This window comes from Tachysurus fulvidraco, chromosome 14, assembly GCF_022655615.1.
Source record: "Tachysurus fulvidraco isolate hzauxx_2018 chromosome 14, HZAU_PFXX_2.0, whole genome shotgun sequence".
Classification (NCBI taxonomy): Eukaryota; Metazoa; Chordata; class Actinopteri; order Siluriformes; family Bagridae; genus Tachysurus; species Tachysurus fulvidraco.
The window spans coordinates 15,303,717-15,318,511 of NC_062531.1; the positions used below are offsets into that span (position 1 = coordinate 15,303,717).

General features: G+C 38.4%; 1 protein-coding gene across 1 annotated transcript; it reads right to left on the reverse strand.

Annotated features, from left to right (window-relative positions):
- Window positions 1-651: 651 nt before the first annotated feature.
- On the reverse strand, window positions 652-8,266 carry ctu1 (cytosolic thiouridylase subunit 1 homolog (S. pombe)). The gene is made up of 2 exons (XM_027166907.2): window positions 7,294-8,266; window positions 652-1,323 (listed from the first exon to the last, which is right to left on the reverse strand). The coding sequence occupies exons 1-2, from the start codon at window positions 7,787-7,789 to the stop codon at window positions 788-790; spliced, it is 1,032 nt and encodes a 343-aa protein (XP_027022708.1). The 5' UTR covers window positions 7,790-8,266; the 3' UTR covers window positions 652-787.
- Window positions 8,267-14,795: the final 6,529 nt, after the last annotated feature.

Below are 14,795 nucleotides of genomic sequence, written 5' to 3' on the forward strand. Positions count from 1 at the left end.
TGTGAGCCAATGCATCTTCACGGAGATGAGCATGCTGTACACCCTGCAGCACTGACTACTGTAAAGGTACAAGATCCTTTACTTCATTAATGCGTCCACACACTATTAAGGCCTTAATATCTAACGTTTAAAAGTACGTTTGAAATTGACAAAGGAGCTTAACGACTCAAGTAACTGGTAATTGGAAATTTGCTGAAGATTCATGTGCAGTTTCTCCATAGCATTGGTTCTCAATTTTTGCAGCTATTAAAATCTACTAAAACTAATAGAATTATTAAAACATTAGGTTCATTATTCCTATGTGTAACACATTCTGGTTAGTTTTTTAAAATCCCCAGACAGAACATATTAGGTCACAATTGACATTATTTAAAGTGCATACTTGTAGAATTATTGCAGTTAAGCTTAAGCACATTTAACTAAGTAACAAGGCTATAAACTTCAATAATGATGCTGAAGAAATTATTGAATAGTGGATGATGGGGAGTAACCTTAATGTTATGTAATATTTTGTAACAAAATATATGCTTGAGTTTTCCACAACTTTATGCAAGCATTATTGAACAAATTAGGCTCAGGGTTCATAAGTACACAATTTTTATTTTTTTTACAATATCTGTATTAATGAAATAAACACACAAGTCAAAGAAATTCAATGCAATAGTCTGGTTTATTGTAGAATAACAAAGAGAGATCAACAATAAATCATTGCAACAAAATAGCACCCTGACCCTGTGTGTGTGTATATAATATATATGTATATACTTTCATATGCAGAAACACCTCTTCAAAATTCCATTGACTTTAGCTTCTTCTCCTCCTGTTGTGTTAAAGCCTGCTGGGTGAAGATCTTGTCATGGAGCCGGTGGGGTTTGCCTATCCCGAGTTTTGGCAAGCCTCGATTCAGGCCCTCCAACAACACACAGGACTTGCATAGTGCCTGACTGGAGATGTAACCACATCGTAAGCATGTTCCTTGCACAGGCATCTTCACTCCTTCCTTCACAGAGAGGTTCTCACCTGAGTGGATGATGTCCATGATGGCACTAGACCTGACTGCCTCAAGGTCTTTGAGGAAGGTACGTGCATGGCCACGGTAAGCATTGGGTGAGTAAATACACTCAGTTGAGAAGTAGTCAAGCTTCTTGAAGTAGGCATAGAGGACAATTTCTTTTTCATATGCGTATTTGAGAGGTTTGCAGCGTGGTATTGCTCCCTCACCATCACTGGCTGTGCTGATCACTGTACAGCGACGCAGACGAGCAATATCTCCTCTCAGCACATTCATCAGCACTGTCTCTGCCACATCGTCCGCATTGTGACCTTAAAATGTAACAAGAGAGAGAATATGAATTATATTTGAAATATGAAAAAAGAAACCCTTGATGAAAAATACTATTTAGTATAAATGTTTACATCTAACCTTTGCTTTAGTCTGTTTAGCTTACCAGATCCCTCTTAACAAATAAATAGTCAGGCTGCAATGAGATCATACTGCATATCTTCATATCGTATTGTTTGATGAAAAAGTTCTTATTCAGTCTTTGTATCAAACAATATTTAACAGGCTACATAATAAATTAGGCATTTTGCTTTGAAATACCTACATTATATGAGGTATAATAAGTATTTCAACTTGATCAAGATCACACTTTCACCTCTGAAACTCCCATTCCCACTTTCTTCTTGAACAGGCTACAGGAATTAAAAAAAATCTGCTTTAAGGCAACATTCTCCAGCTGAATCAAGGTAGGTCAAATTATACATTATTGAGCTACAATCCTTTCAGATTATGCAAACTAATAATTTTCAGTGATGTACTTTTAATGTTGAATGTTTTAATTAATTGCAATTTGAGACCATGCTTATTTTTGCTGCATCAGATTACTGTATATAAAGGTAACTATTGAAAATGTAAGCTATATTCTGCTCAGTACTGACTGTACAGATTGTCTAAACACTGGATAGCTTTAAATACTTTGGCTATTAAACTTTGGATGCACCTGTAAAAACTGCATTTTTTACTGAGTGTTGTGTATAGGAGAGCACAATATTTATCATTTATAATTTTAGGCAAACTATTTTAAAGCTTCGAAAAAAGGGAATATCAAATTATACAAATATTATGCATAGTATTTGTCTAAACATTGGTCACTTCTAACAACAATTCTGAATGCTTTAAAAGGAAATAATCTACTGAGAAACAAACACCAAGCAGAACTGCCAATAAAAACAACAACAGATTGAATTTGTGGAATTTATGAAGAGAAGACGAAACAAAAAGAAAATGAAAAGTGACCTGGCTAACAACCTTCACAGGGCAGTGTGTTTGTATCACAATCCATGATTCAAAGAAGACTTCAAGAGCAGAAATAAAGAGGCAATACCACAAGATGAAAAGCACCCATCAGCAGTAAGAATCAGAAAGCCATACTGAAATTAAAAAAATATATAGAGGTGTACCAAAGTGATGGAAATGACAGAATTTGGAGGAAGAAGATTAATCATCATTAGCAGATATGATATAAAACATACGAGCTAACTTTTGCTGCTGATGCAACTCATTATGGTAACTGCAAAATTTAATTTGAAGTTTACGGGGGCATTTTGTCTCCAATTTAAATGGAATCATTTATTAATTATCAATCAATTTATAATGCACCAAGACAATGGATTAGACATTTCTTCTTCTTTTGGCTTTACCCTTCAGGGGTCGCCACAGAGAATCATCTCTCTCCACCTATCCCTATCTTCTGCATCCTCAACACTACAAAGGATCAGACACAAACTTCCAAATAAAAAAAATACTTTATCAGAGAAAAAAAACTGGCTAAGTCAACCACTGGACCTTATCCCAGTTGAAGATGCATTTCACCTCCTGAAGAGGAAACCAAAGGTTAAGACCCAATGAAACACCCAACAACTAAAGGAGGCTATAGACCAGAAACAAAAGCATCACAAATGAAGAAACCAAAAATTTGGTGATGTCTGAGTCACTGGCTTGAAGTCTTATTCTTTCTTATACTTTTGCTTGTCTATAATTGGGTGGTTTGATACAAATGGCTCTATGTTTAACACCAGGAAATAAAAGCTAAAATTCTAAACTCTGATGTATGCCACAAAAAAATAAATGGCCTTGCCTTTCCAGTAGTTTTGAATGGCACTTTGCTACAATGTAAAGTAGTGAGTGTACAGCTTGAATAACTGTAAATTTGCTGTCCCCTCAAAATAACACACAGCCATTAATGTCTAAACCACTGGCCACAAAAGTGAGTACACTCCTAAGTGAAAATGTCTAAATTGGGCCCAAAGTTTCAATATTTTGTGTGGCCATCATTATTTTACAGCACATCATTAACCCTCCTGGGTATGGAGTTCACCAGAGCTTTTACAGGTTGCCACTGGGGTTTTCTTCCACTCCTCCATGACGAAATCACAGAGCTGGATAAAGTTAGAGACCTTGTGCTCCTCCACCTTCCATTTGAGGATGCCCCACAGATGCTCAATAGGGTTTAGGTCTGGACATATGTTTGGCCAGGCCATTACCTCTACTCACAGCTTCTTTAGCAAGGCAGTGGTCATCTTGGAGCTGCTTGGGGTCGTTGTGTCGGAATACTGCCCTGCGGCCCAGTCTCCGAAGGGAGGGGCTAATGCCCTGATACAGTATGTCACAGTACATGTTGGCATTCATGGTTCCCTCAATGAACTGTAGCTCCCCAGTGCAGGCAGTACTCATGCAGCCCAAGACCATGACACTCCCACCACCATGCTTGACTGTAGGCAAGACACACTTGTCTTTGTACTCCTCACCTGGTTTCCACCACCCACGCTTGACCCCATCTGAACCAATTAAGTTTATCTTGGTCTCATCAGACCACAGAACATGGTTCCAGTAATCCATGTCCTTAGTCTGCTTGTCTTCAGTAATCTGTTTGCAGGCTTTCTTGTGCATTATATTTAGAAGAGGCTTCCTTCTGGGACGTCGGCCATGCAGACTAATTTGATGCAGAGTGCTCCATATGACCTGAACACTGACATACTGAACCCCCACCCCTTCGACCTCTCACCTGCTCCCATTCACACCTGAGACCTTGTAACACTAACAAGTTACATGACACCGGGGAGAGAAAATGGCTAATTGGGCCCAATTTAGACATTTTCACTTAGGGGTGTACTCACTTTTGTGCCCTTCAGTTTAGACATTAAAATTTACACTGTTATACAAGCTGTACACTCACTACTTTACATTGTAGTAAAGTGGAATTTCTTCAGTGTTGTCACATGAAAAGATATATTTACAAAAATTGTGAGGGTTGTACTCACTTCTCATTGCCTTTTCAAAGACCACATTGACACTAGACACCATTGTGGACTGATGAAACTAAGGTTGATTTATTTGGGAAGAACAGGCAGCACTGTCTGGTGTAAAAGGAAAACTGCATACCAACATTAAAATGTCTTAATAGTGGTTAAGTATGGTAGAGAGAGCATCATTATCTACAGGATGGTTTCAAAAATCCAAGTCAGAGCTCAGAGCTTAACCCCATAGAGATCCTTTGGAATGACCTCGAGAGCACTATTCACACCAGACACCCTAAGAATATGGATGAGCTGAAGCTGTTCTATGAGGAATAAAAGGTTTAAAAATCCACAGCTACAGTAAATTCTTGGTTGTATGTTGCCAAACAAGATCTACCTTTTAAATAATAATGTTAAAAAACTTACTTGTTCCAAAGCAGTGTGAATGTTTAAAGGTATGTATTCGATAAAGACATTCATTCCTTCATTTTCTACCGCTTATCCGAACTTCGGGTCACGGGGAGCCTGTGCCTATCTCAAGCGTCATCGAGCATCAAGGCAGGATACATCCTGGATGGAGTGCCAACCCATCGCAGGGCGCACACACACACACTCTCATTCACTCACACACTACGGACAATTTTCCAGAGATGCCAATCATACTACCATGCATGGAGGAAACCGGAGTACCCGGAGGAAGCCCCAGAGGCACAGGGAGAACATGCAAACTCCACACACACAAGGAAGATGCGCGAATCGAACCCCCAACCCTGGAGGTGTGAGGCAAACGTGCTAAACACTAAGCCACCGTGCCCCCTCGATAAAGACATAAAAATTATAATAAGTTCTAATTACTTTTGTGTTGTTGGCTTAAGCACATTGTGTTTAGACCAGAGTCTCATTTTGGTCTAGGGGCCGCATACAGCTTAATCTGATCTCAAGGGGGCCAGACCAGTAAATTCATAGCAAAATTACATATAACTCGACTTGTATTAGTGCAAAGAAGTAGTAAATTATAAAAATCTTAATATTAAATGAATTGTCCGTTTACAAAAATATATTATGAACAACCTAAGTAGTATGTGCAATTTCAACAACAATTTTACCCAGTTTAACATTTATTTAAGTGCATTATGCATAAAAACTGAACACAGTTATTGCACAATGGCACAAAACATTTAGTCACAGGTTTGTAGAACTTAAAAACACATGCATGCGTCCTGCATGTTAACATAAATCAAACATCAAGATATAGAAACTGTTCAAAATCCAATTTCCAATTCTGGGAAGCAATTCTGAATACATGAATTGACTCTACACACGTAAAATCTTAAGTGGCAGCTGTTTTAAAAAGAAAATCTTTGTAAAAATTGTTAATTTATATGTAAGTATGTATGTTTTTTAAAGTAAACAAATTTATTTTATCAATTTGTCCCCGAAACGTACCATCTTTTAGCCTGCACAAGTGCATCAAATAGCATTATGTCCTGAGTAGCAGCCAATTTTAGAATCTCATGTAAAGGTGGGGTCCCTGATATTTGAGAAATGCTTCAGAAAACTGCGATGGGGCACCAAACAAAACAAAAAACAAAACAAATGTGCAGCCAGTGAGCAGAAAGGGGTGTGTCTTGTCAATATGTGCGGAGAGTGTCTTCAGTGCGCATGTGTGACGTTAGCAGAAAACAGTTTTAACATTGACATGGAGGATTAAAAAGAAAGAAAGCGAAGAAAGGCTTACGATAAGGCAAGAAGTAGGACCCGTATTAATATAGGATCAGCTTTCCAGCGCTGGAGAGAACTGAAGGAGCAGGAAGTTGGCCACATATTCACAGATTGGAGTTTCCCGAGTCAATAACTCCTAAATAAAATGCTGTTGCTACACAAATAACACTTCTTTTCTATCGTAGTAAAGTAGAGAGGCAGCTACAACCGCGTTTTGCTAGTAACAGCATTTAGCTCAGGAGCTATTGACTAAGCTATTGACCCTGAAGCTCAGTACTACCATCTGCTGGTAGTTCCGCCGAAAATTAAAATGATTTTTTTTCCATATTGCAGATTTATCCCCCAGGCCGGACTGAACTCCCTGGTGGGCCGGTTCCGGCCCGCATGTTTGACACCCCTGGTTTAGACTATACTATTATAAAAATAAGATGACATTTTCAGAGCAAATAATTTGAAAACCAACTAATGTCCAAACTGAAATGAGAGACTGGGGCTAGGGGACTGTGCTTCCATGAAGTGCCTGTTAATATATGAGAGTAAAAACACCAAGAAAATGTGTTCCCGTTTTAAATGTTGATTGGCTCTTCTGTTGTTTTACTGGGTGAGGAAAAAGACCCTCTGATCTTTTTTCAGACCAGCCTTTCTTGTACTCAAATCCATGCTAGGATTAAAATCAAAGTGTTATACTTTACCTTCATTTTGATGTTTGATACTATTGACCTGCAACTGCATGTTTTTGCATTTCAATGCGGCTACATAATTAGTTGCTTAGATAACTGAAAATGTGCAGGATTTCCTAATAAAGAATACACTACACTTACTCATTCATACAAAATCATGTAGATTACTTGTCAGCAGCTCCAATAAAAATACACACCCACCATAAACCACTTTGGGTTCCACTTCTGTCAGCCAAGAAGGGGAAACTGAGACCGTAGTGGGCACCCAAACTTGACACACAAATGGAAGGGTCAGAATTTGATGGCAACAACATACATCCATGCACCCAATCAAGATGCTGTTTCAGTAGTGTAATGGCATAGGTTTGAAGCCTCTGTCTCCATTTCAGTAACCAAGGGCCTTTAATTCACTGAGCTACTACTACCGTTTGTATACTCTGCATAAAATAGACATGGTTCCATAGGTTCAATTTACACACTAACTTCCCCAATGTTGCTCATTAGACAAGCCGAGTTGGTTGCATTACATACGGCACAAGAGGCAAAAATCATAAACAAATGAATTCTGTTTCATATCTCAAGTGTAAACTACCTGTACAAATCTTGTCCACGTTCAGCATCATGGCTCCCCGATCAAGCGCCTGCCTCCGAAACACGCCGCAAAAAGTGCAGTTGTTCTTTCGGCCCACTTGTTTGACAATAGCGTCCATGGTCCAGCCATAGAGATCTTCATAGGACACGATGGTGAGGGGCAGATCGTACTGCTGTTCGTTTCTTCTCACCGTTTCTAGAGAATCGTTGCGGTATCCTGTGATGCCTTCGTCCACTGCGAGCAGCAGCAGCTTGAGGCCGTAATCATAGCGCACATTCAGGACTTTCAGAACGTAAGCCAACACAGTAGAGTCTTTTCCTCCTGATGCGCCGATCCCTACAGTCTCCCCACGATTAAACAGCCGAGCCGAAACGATGGTTTGGTGAATCTCTTCCTCAAAAGCCCAGAAGAAGCAGGGTTTACATAACGAATGGCCGGTCTTCGGTCGTCTGAGCACCGCCCTGTTTTTTGCACAACTGCTGCACTTAATAGGCATAATGATCTAACCTGAGCTGAACTTACAACTAGAACTAAACCCACAAAACGTTTTGCTTTAGACATGAGATGTAAAAAAAAAATGTATCGTTAGATATCGCCAGCTAACTCATAAAATGGCTGTACCTTTGTGTTTAAGAAAGCAATTGCAACTCGAAATATTGAAAAGCAAGTTACAGCACTCGTGTCTGCGAAGAAGTTGTTTATAAAAACAACATTAAGCTTGTTTACGAACAGCTCTGTTACAGCAGAGCAATCTTACCTAAACTTAACACGAGAAACATCGGGTACAAAGCCACAGACAATGCTAAACAATACAACCTTATGGAATGTTATTTCATTAATACTATAGTTGGTATTAGGAATCCATTAATTATTTTGTGAAACAATTTACGAATTTGTTGAGAATATAACCTAGTAGGACACCAATCATACTGTATAAACTCCTTCGTTCTACTTTGTCTTAAACCTGGAAGGCTCAACTGAAAAGAACAGCCCTCTAGCGGCCCGGAGTACAAGTAATTAGAATATATTAACCCTGCAAAGCCTGACACATGAAATAGTTGACAAAAAATTCTGGGCCTCTAAACAAAATTTAAACTAAAAACAATACATTTACACATATGATTGTTTTGTATGTTATTTGCACTACCATGCACTCTCACACTTGTCACACTATGTACATAACTGATGAGTCACATATTCAGAATCAGAATCAGGTTTATTGGCAAATGTTTTGACACACACAAGGAATTTGGTTCAAGACAATGCAGACGTTATACAATAGACATTATGAGTATTAAATATGGATACAGAATATATGCCTGATCAGTTATGTACATAAAGTGTGAGCAGTGCGTGGTAGTGCAAATAACAATATTGTGCAATATTATGCTTTTGTACATTATACAGCAGCAATAGTGTGTGTAACATACACGATTGATGTGATGACTGACAATACTGATAATGCAGTGCTTATGCAATGAAGCAGGGAATATAATTATGGTGAGTTGTTAATCAGGGTGATAAGGGGCCTGGGGAAAGAAACTGTTCCGGTGTCTGTAGCGCCTCCAGAAAGGGGGTGGCAGGGGGGCACCAATAATTTTTTCTGCTGTTTTAACCGTGCGTTGCAGTCTGTTTCTGTCCTGTTTTGTTGCTGCATCAAACCAGATAGTGATGGATGTGCACAGGACAGACTCAATGACTGCAATTTAGTAACTGTTTTTCTGTTGTGTATATCAGAATCAGGTTTATTGGCCAAGTGAGTTGACACACACAAGGAATTTGGTTCCAGCTGTTTGTGACTCTCAAAAGTACAGACATAAATAACACTATACTATGCAGACAAGACAATGCAGACGATGAGATACAATATAGACAAAATGAGTATTAAATATGAATATAGAATATGAATTTAGAATATTGTGCAATATTATGCTTTTTGTACAATATATAGCAGCAGTAGTGTGTGAAATATATACAGATGATTTGATGACTGACAGTCCTGATAATGCAGTACTTATAGATATGAAGCAGTGAATATAGTTATGGTGAGTTGTTGATCAGGGTGATTACCTGGGGAAAGAAATTGTTTCTGTGTCTGTCAGTTTAAGTAAGCAAAGTTCTGTAGCGCCTGCCAGAAGGGAATAGGTGAAAGAGGTTGTGTCCAGAGTGCGAAAGGTCAGTGCTGATTTTTCCTGCCCGGTTTCTGGTTCTTGTGTAGCACAAGTCCTGGGGAGTGGGCAGAGGGGTGCCAATTATTTTTTCCGCTGTTTTTACTGTGCGTTGCAGTCTGTTCCTGTCCTGTTTTGTTGCTACACCAAACTTGATGGTGGATGTGCACAGGACAGATTCAATGACTGCACTGTAGAACAGCATCGACTGCTCCTGTGGCAGACCATATTTCCTTAGTTGACGTTGACAGATGTACTTACTACGTCAACTAAGGAAGTATGGTCTGCCACGGGAGCAGTCGATGCTGTTCTACAGTGCAGTCATTGAATTTGTCCTGTGCACATCCATCACCATCAAGTTTGGTGTAGCAACAAAACTGTTCGGGCCTTTTTGATGATGGAGTTTATGTTGCATTACCATTTCAGGTCTTGGGAAATAGTAGTGGCCAGAAACTTGAAGGCCTCCACAGATGACACCAGGCTGTTTGATACTGTGAGGGGGAGTAGTATTGAGCGGCCTTTCCAAAAATCCACTATCAATTCCACAGTTTTGAGGGTGTTTAGCTCTAGACTGTTCTGACTATCATAGCACCAGCCGCTTCACCTCCTGCCGGTATGCAGACTCATCGCCATCTTGGATGAGACCAAGTATCATCTGCAAATTTCAGGAGTTTAACAGTTTGGTCACTTGAAGTGCAGTCATTAATGTAGAGGGAGAATAGCAGTGGGGAGAGGACACATTCATGTGGAGCGCCAGTGCTGATAGTCCGGATGCTGGAGGTGACACCTCCCAGTCTCACCTGTTGCGTCCTGCCTGTCAGGAAGCTGGTGATCCACTGACAGATGGAAGGGGGTATAGTGAGCCTTAGGAGTTTGGAGTGGAGAATTTCTGGAATTATAGTATTAAAAGCCGAACTGAAGTCGACAAAGAGAATCCGGGCATATGTCCCTGGGCAGTCCAGGTGTTTCAGAATGTAGTGCAGTCCAATGGTGACTGCGTCGTCCACAGATCTGTTTGCATGGTAGGCAAACGGTAGGGGGATCAGCATCTGTTTTGTTTCAGTCTTTCTGTATTCATATTTAATACTCATATTGTCTCACATCGTCTGTATTGTCTGTATTATCATGTCTTGACTAGTATAGTGTTATTTATGTCTGTATTGTCTTGTCTTGTATAGTATAGTTTTATTTATATCTGTATTTTCTTGTCTTGTATAGTATAGTGTTATTTATGTCTATATTGTCTTGTATTGTATAGTATAGTGTTGTTTATATCTGTATTGTCTTGTATAATATAGTGTTGTTTATGTCTGTACTTTTGAGTGTCACAAACAGCTGAAACCAAATTCATAATGCAATCCACATTTTCCATTGTGGCAAGAATAATGTGGATTACATTATAAAATTCAATACAGTGATGACTAAGATAAATGACCTTATAGACCTGCTTTATCATATTTGATACACATATTTTTACATGTATTTAGTATAAAATTCTATATACAATATGATGTAATTATTGTTTGCTTCAGTAATGTTCAGTATCTTTACTTCTGTGAGATACCAGGTCAAAACCACCTTCCAAATTTGAAAAAAATAAGGCGTGAACCTTACAACTTCAAAGTGAAGTATAAAATGGGAGCTGACAGTCCAGCGGTTTAATATCACCTTCTGAACAAGCAACAGCAAATGAGCTACAAAATTAGCAGAAGCATACATCAAATTTATCATGAGCCATGCAAAGTCTAAAGCCATGATACTCAAAGAGATCAAGGGGGAGACAGTTACAGACTTTCAGGAAGTCTGTGCACACATCAGAAACAGCACATGGCATAAAATAGGACACTCACAACATGTCACTCACATGCATCTGCTGTTGTACCGCGAGGCACCATAATTGTAATTCAGACTGCTCTATAAGAACAAAAGTCTGGTTTAGAGATATTGACCAGAGAGAAGAAGCAATAGTACATACAGTAGCTGTCTTGCATGTCAATTCACCAGTCACACTCATTGTGCCGTTGAAGATGTTAGTTTTGCCAGAAATTCCCTGGCATAGTGTCAGTGCAGACTATTTGTTAGTCAACTGACTCGTATCCTAAGGTTGTGGGTTCGAGTCTCAGGCCGGCCATGACTGAGGTGCCTTTGATCAAGGCACCGAACCCCCCAACTGCTCCCCGGGTGCCGCAGCATAAATGGCTGCCCACTGCTCTGGGTGTGTGTTCATGGTGTGTGTGTGTTCACTGCTGTGTGTGTGTGTGCACTTTGGATGGGTCAAATGCAATCTAAAATGAAATCATATGATGAGCTAATTTACAAGTTTCTCAGGAGTCCCTGGTTACACAATTGAAAATTGACTGTAGAAAGGACATTATTTATAATCACACTCTCTGGTGTCACACAAATGAAGATGGGTTCCCTTTTGAATCTGATTCCTCACAAGGTTTCTTCCCCATATCATTAAAGGGAGATTTTGTGACAGTTGGCTCAGGCTTGTTCAGGTTCATTAGGGATTATATGGGATAAATGCAGATCAATTTACATAAAGAAAATATGCTCTGTAAAGCTACTTTGAGACAATGTTATATGCGCTATACAAATAAAATTTTATTGAATTGAATTTAAATGTTTGGTATCCCTAGGGTCATGAAGATTGAAAATGGCTAACAGTTGTCAGTTCTCTAATTTTCAGAGCTAATGCCTTGGAAGAAATATCTGAAATACTTTTCTATGTGTATTTGTCTGCCAAGCTGCTATGTCAACATATGCAATACACAAAGATACCCGTTCTGAGTCACAATACAATGGGTAGTTCCAACTGTAATGTGAAAACATAAGATCAAAATCTAAAGCCACGATGAAGTCTCATGCAGACTCTTGACGTTATGCCGTGCCACACACTTTCATGCCAGGTGACACTGTGCTTTGTCGTTAGCCAAAACACAACAAATTAACTACACCATACAACATCATACCAAATGTGATGACCAAGGTGAAAGTCTTTATGGTAACAGCAAATTTGAGACTTGAGACTTGCTTGACAAATATTAAAAAAAGACTCAACTTGACTTTGACTTGATGACATTCATGACTTGAGACTTGACTTGGACTTGAGTTAAATGACTCGAAATAACTTTTTTTTTTGTTGTTGTTGTTGTTTTTTTTAACATGTTTTTTTTACACACGCAAGAGTGTAATCTAACCACGTGACGCAGCAGGCAAGCAGAGGGAGAGCGTGCACTAACTAATAAACTTTAACAGTCGTGAAGAAACATGGAAGGCGCTACACCAAAATTAATTAAGTTCGGGTACCGGAATTTTATGCAAGTAAGAGCGGTACGAGTTCTGATTTTAGCAGTAATGTAGTAATGTAGTTATGGCCATCCCTGCATCAATGCACCTGTTGAACGTGTATTCAGCCATGGTGGGGTGATAATGCGACCACATCGCTCACATCGCTTTGAGTGACAAAGTTCTATCAAATGTAATTTTTGCAAGTGCAATGTAGTGTAAATGTTTATGTGTAAATGTCAACTTTTTTGCAATAGCACTGATAATTGGTCCTTAGTGTTAAGCTTTGAGTGAAAAGTGTATGGATCGTTAATGGGGATGCATTTTATATATATATATAAATATATATATACCTAAGTACCTAAATATAAAATAAAAATAAGATAAAAATAACATATACAAATAAATAAATAATTTAATAAATAATAATAATAATAATAATAATATATAAAAATAAAAAACCTCAGAGTTACAAGCACAGCCATATTCTTGTCTCGCATGCACACGCACACACATTCAATTTAAAGGCAAAAACCTTTTAGTCAAATGTAAGCACTGTCTATCTGGTTCAAAGGTCCTAAAGGTCCTATGATGTTCATAGTACACACACATCTGTAAATTACTTCTATATTACCACTTTATTTAACTCATTTAAATCTTGTAAAAACAGTATATTCTGCACTTGCTGCTATTGCACTCCGGTTAGACCTAAAATGCATTTCATTGCCTTGTACTTGTACATGTGTAATGACAATAAAGTTGAATCTAATCTAATATAATCTAATCTATCTACTGCAATAAACAGCAACTCCAATCTATCGAAGCACCTCTAGAAACTACTTGACTCGACAAAGCTAGAAGCTAACCCGATTTCGGTGGACACACTCGAAGTTAGTCAAGCCCCTCCAGCCAAACAACAGTGACTAGATTTTAACCGGACTGTTAGCCAGGGACAGATTACCAAACAGTTTTGTGTTTGTATAGACCATAATGCACAAAAGGGCATTAATGAGAACATTAAAGAACGTTCTAAAAAGTTACTTTTAACAGTAACGCATCAACAAAGTAATTGAGTTACTTTTTGATTGAAGTAACTAGTAACTGTTACTTAGTAACTAGCACAAAACTGGTCATGATCTCCTGTTCTAATGTTACAACAAATTCACAACTTGTTTGACGACTTGTTATTTTTATTGTATTTATATGATACTTGTTTTTGTAATTTAATTTTTGCCATGAAAATAGCTTTTGATTGTGGACATAGCATTAAATAAAATAATCTGAATCTGTTTGTAGATTCCCATGTGATAAACAGAGACGTCAGTCATGGACAAGTTGCAGGGACACTAAACACTTTTTTTTAAATGTTTAACTCAGCTGACAGTCCTGGAAGGATGTCACCAGTTAGGTTGGCAGTGTAACACACAAGTTCAGCCTCAAAGTCAAACTTTGTTTTTTTTTGTTTGTTTGTTTGTTTATGTGACTATACTTATTTAATGTGGCAAAAGTATTGCGGGAAAGGAATAAATTAAAGATTGAACAGTCTTTGGCACCTCAACTATCTAACTTTCTAATTATGTTTCTCTCATTTGTGATTTGCTTCAACCAGCAAATTTAAATTAACATGTATACTCACACCATTGTAGCAGTGTTGCATGCAGTAGGCTATAAGGTAAGTAGTGATTGTTCATATGAAGTTTACTCAAGTGGAAGAATGTAAGTAATAAACTTACACCTACTAGCATTATGCATTATATTGTGAAAAAGTAGATTATCTTCATATCAAAACCTTACATTTTCTCTGGACTCAATAATAAATACATGTCTGACCTTTGGAACGAACCAAAAAAAACTAGAAAATCGCATTCATGACGATTTATGGTGATTTTATTTCTTTGCCTACATTGACGCTGATGCATTTAGAGGAAGGGGTCCCCTGTACCAAGATGGCTGCTCAGTTGACGCATTCGTTAAAATGTACTGCCGTATACAAGGCGACATCTAGTGTATATATCTTTGGTAGCTCAACTTGACCAAGGTCGG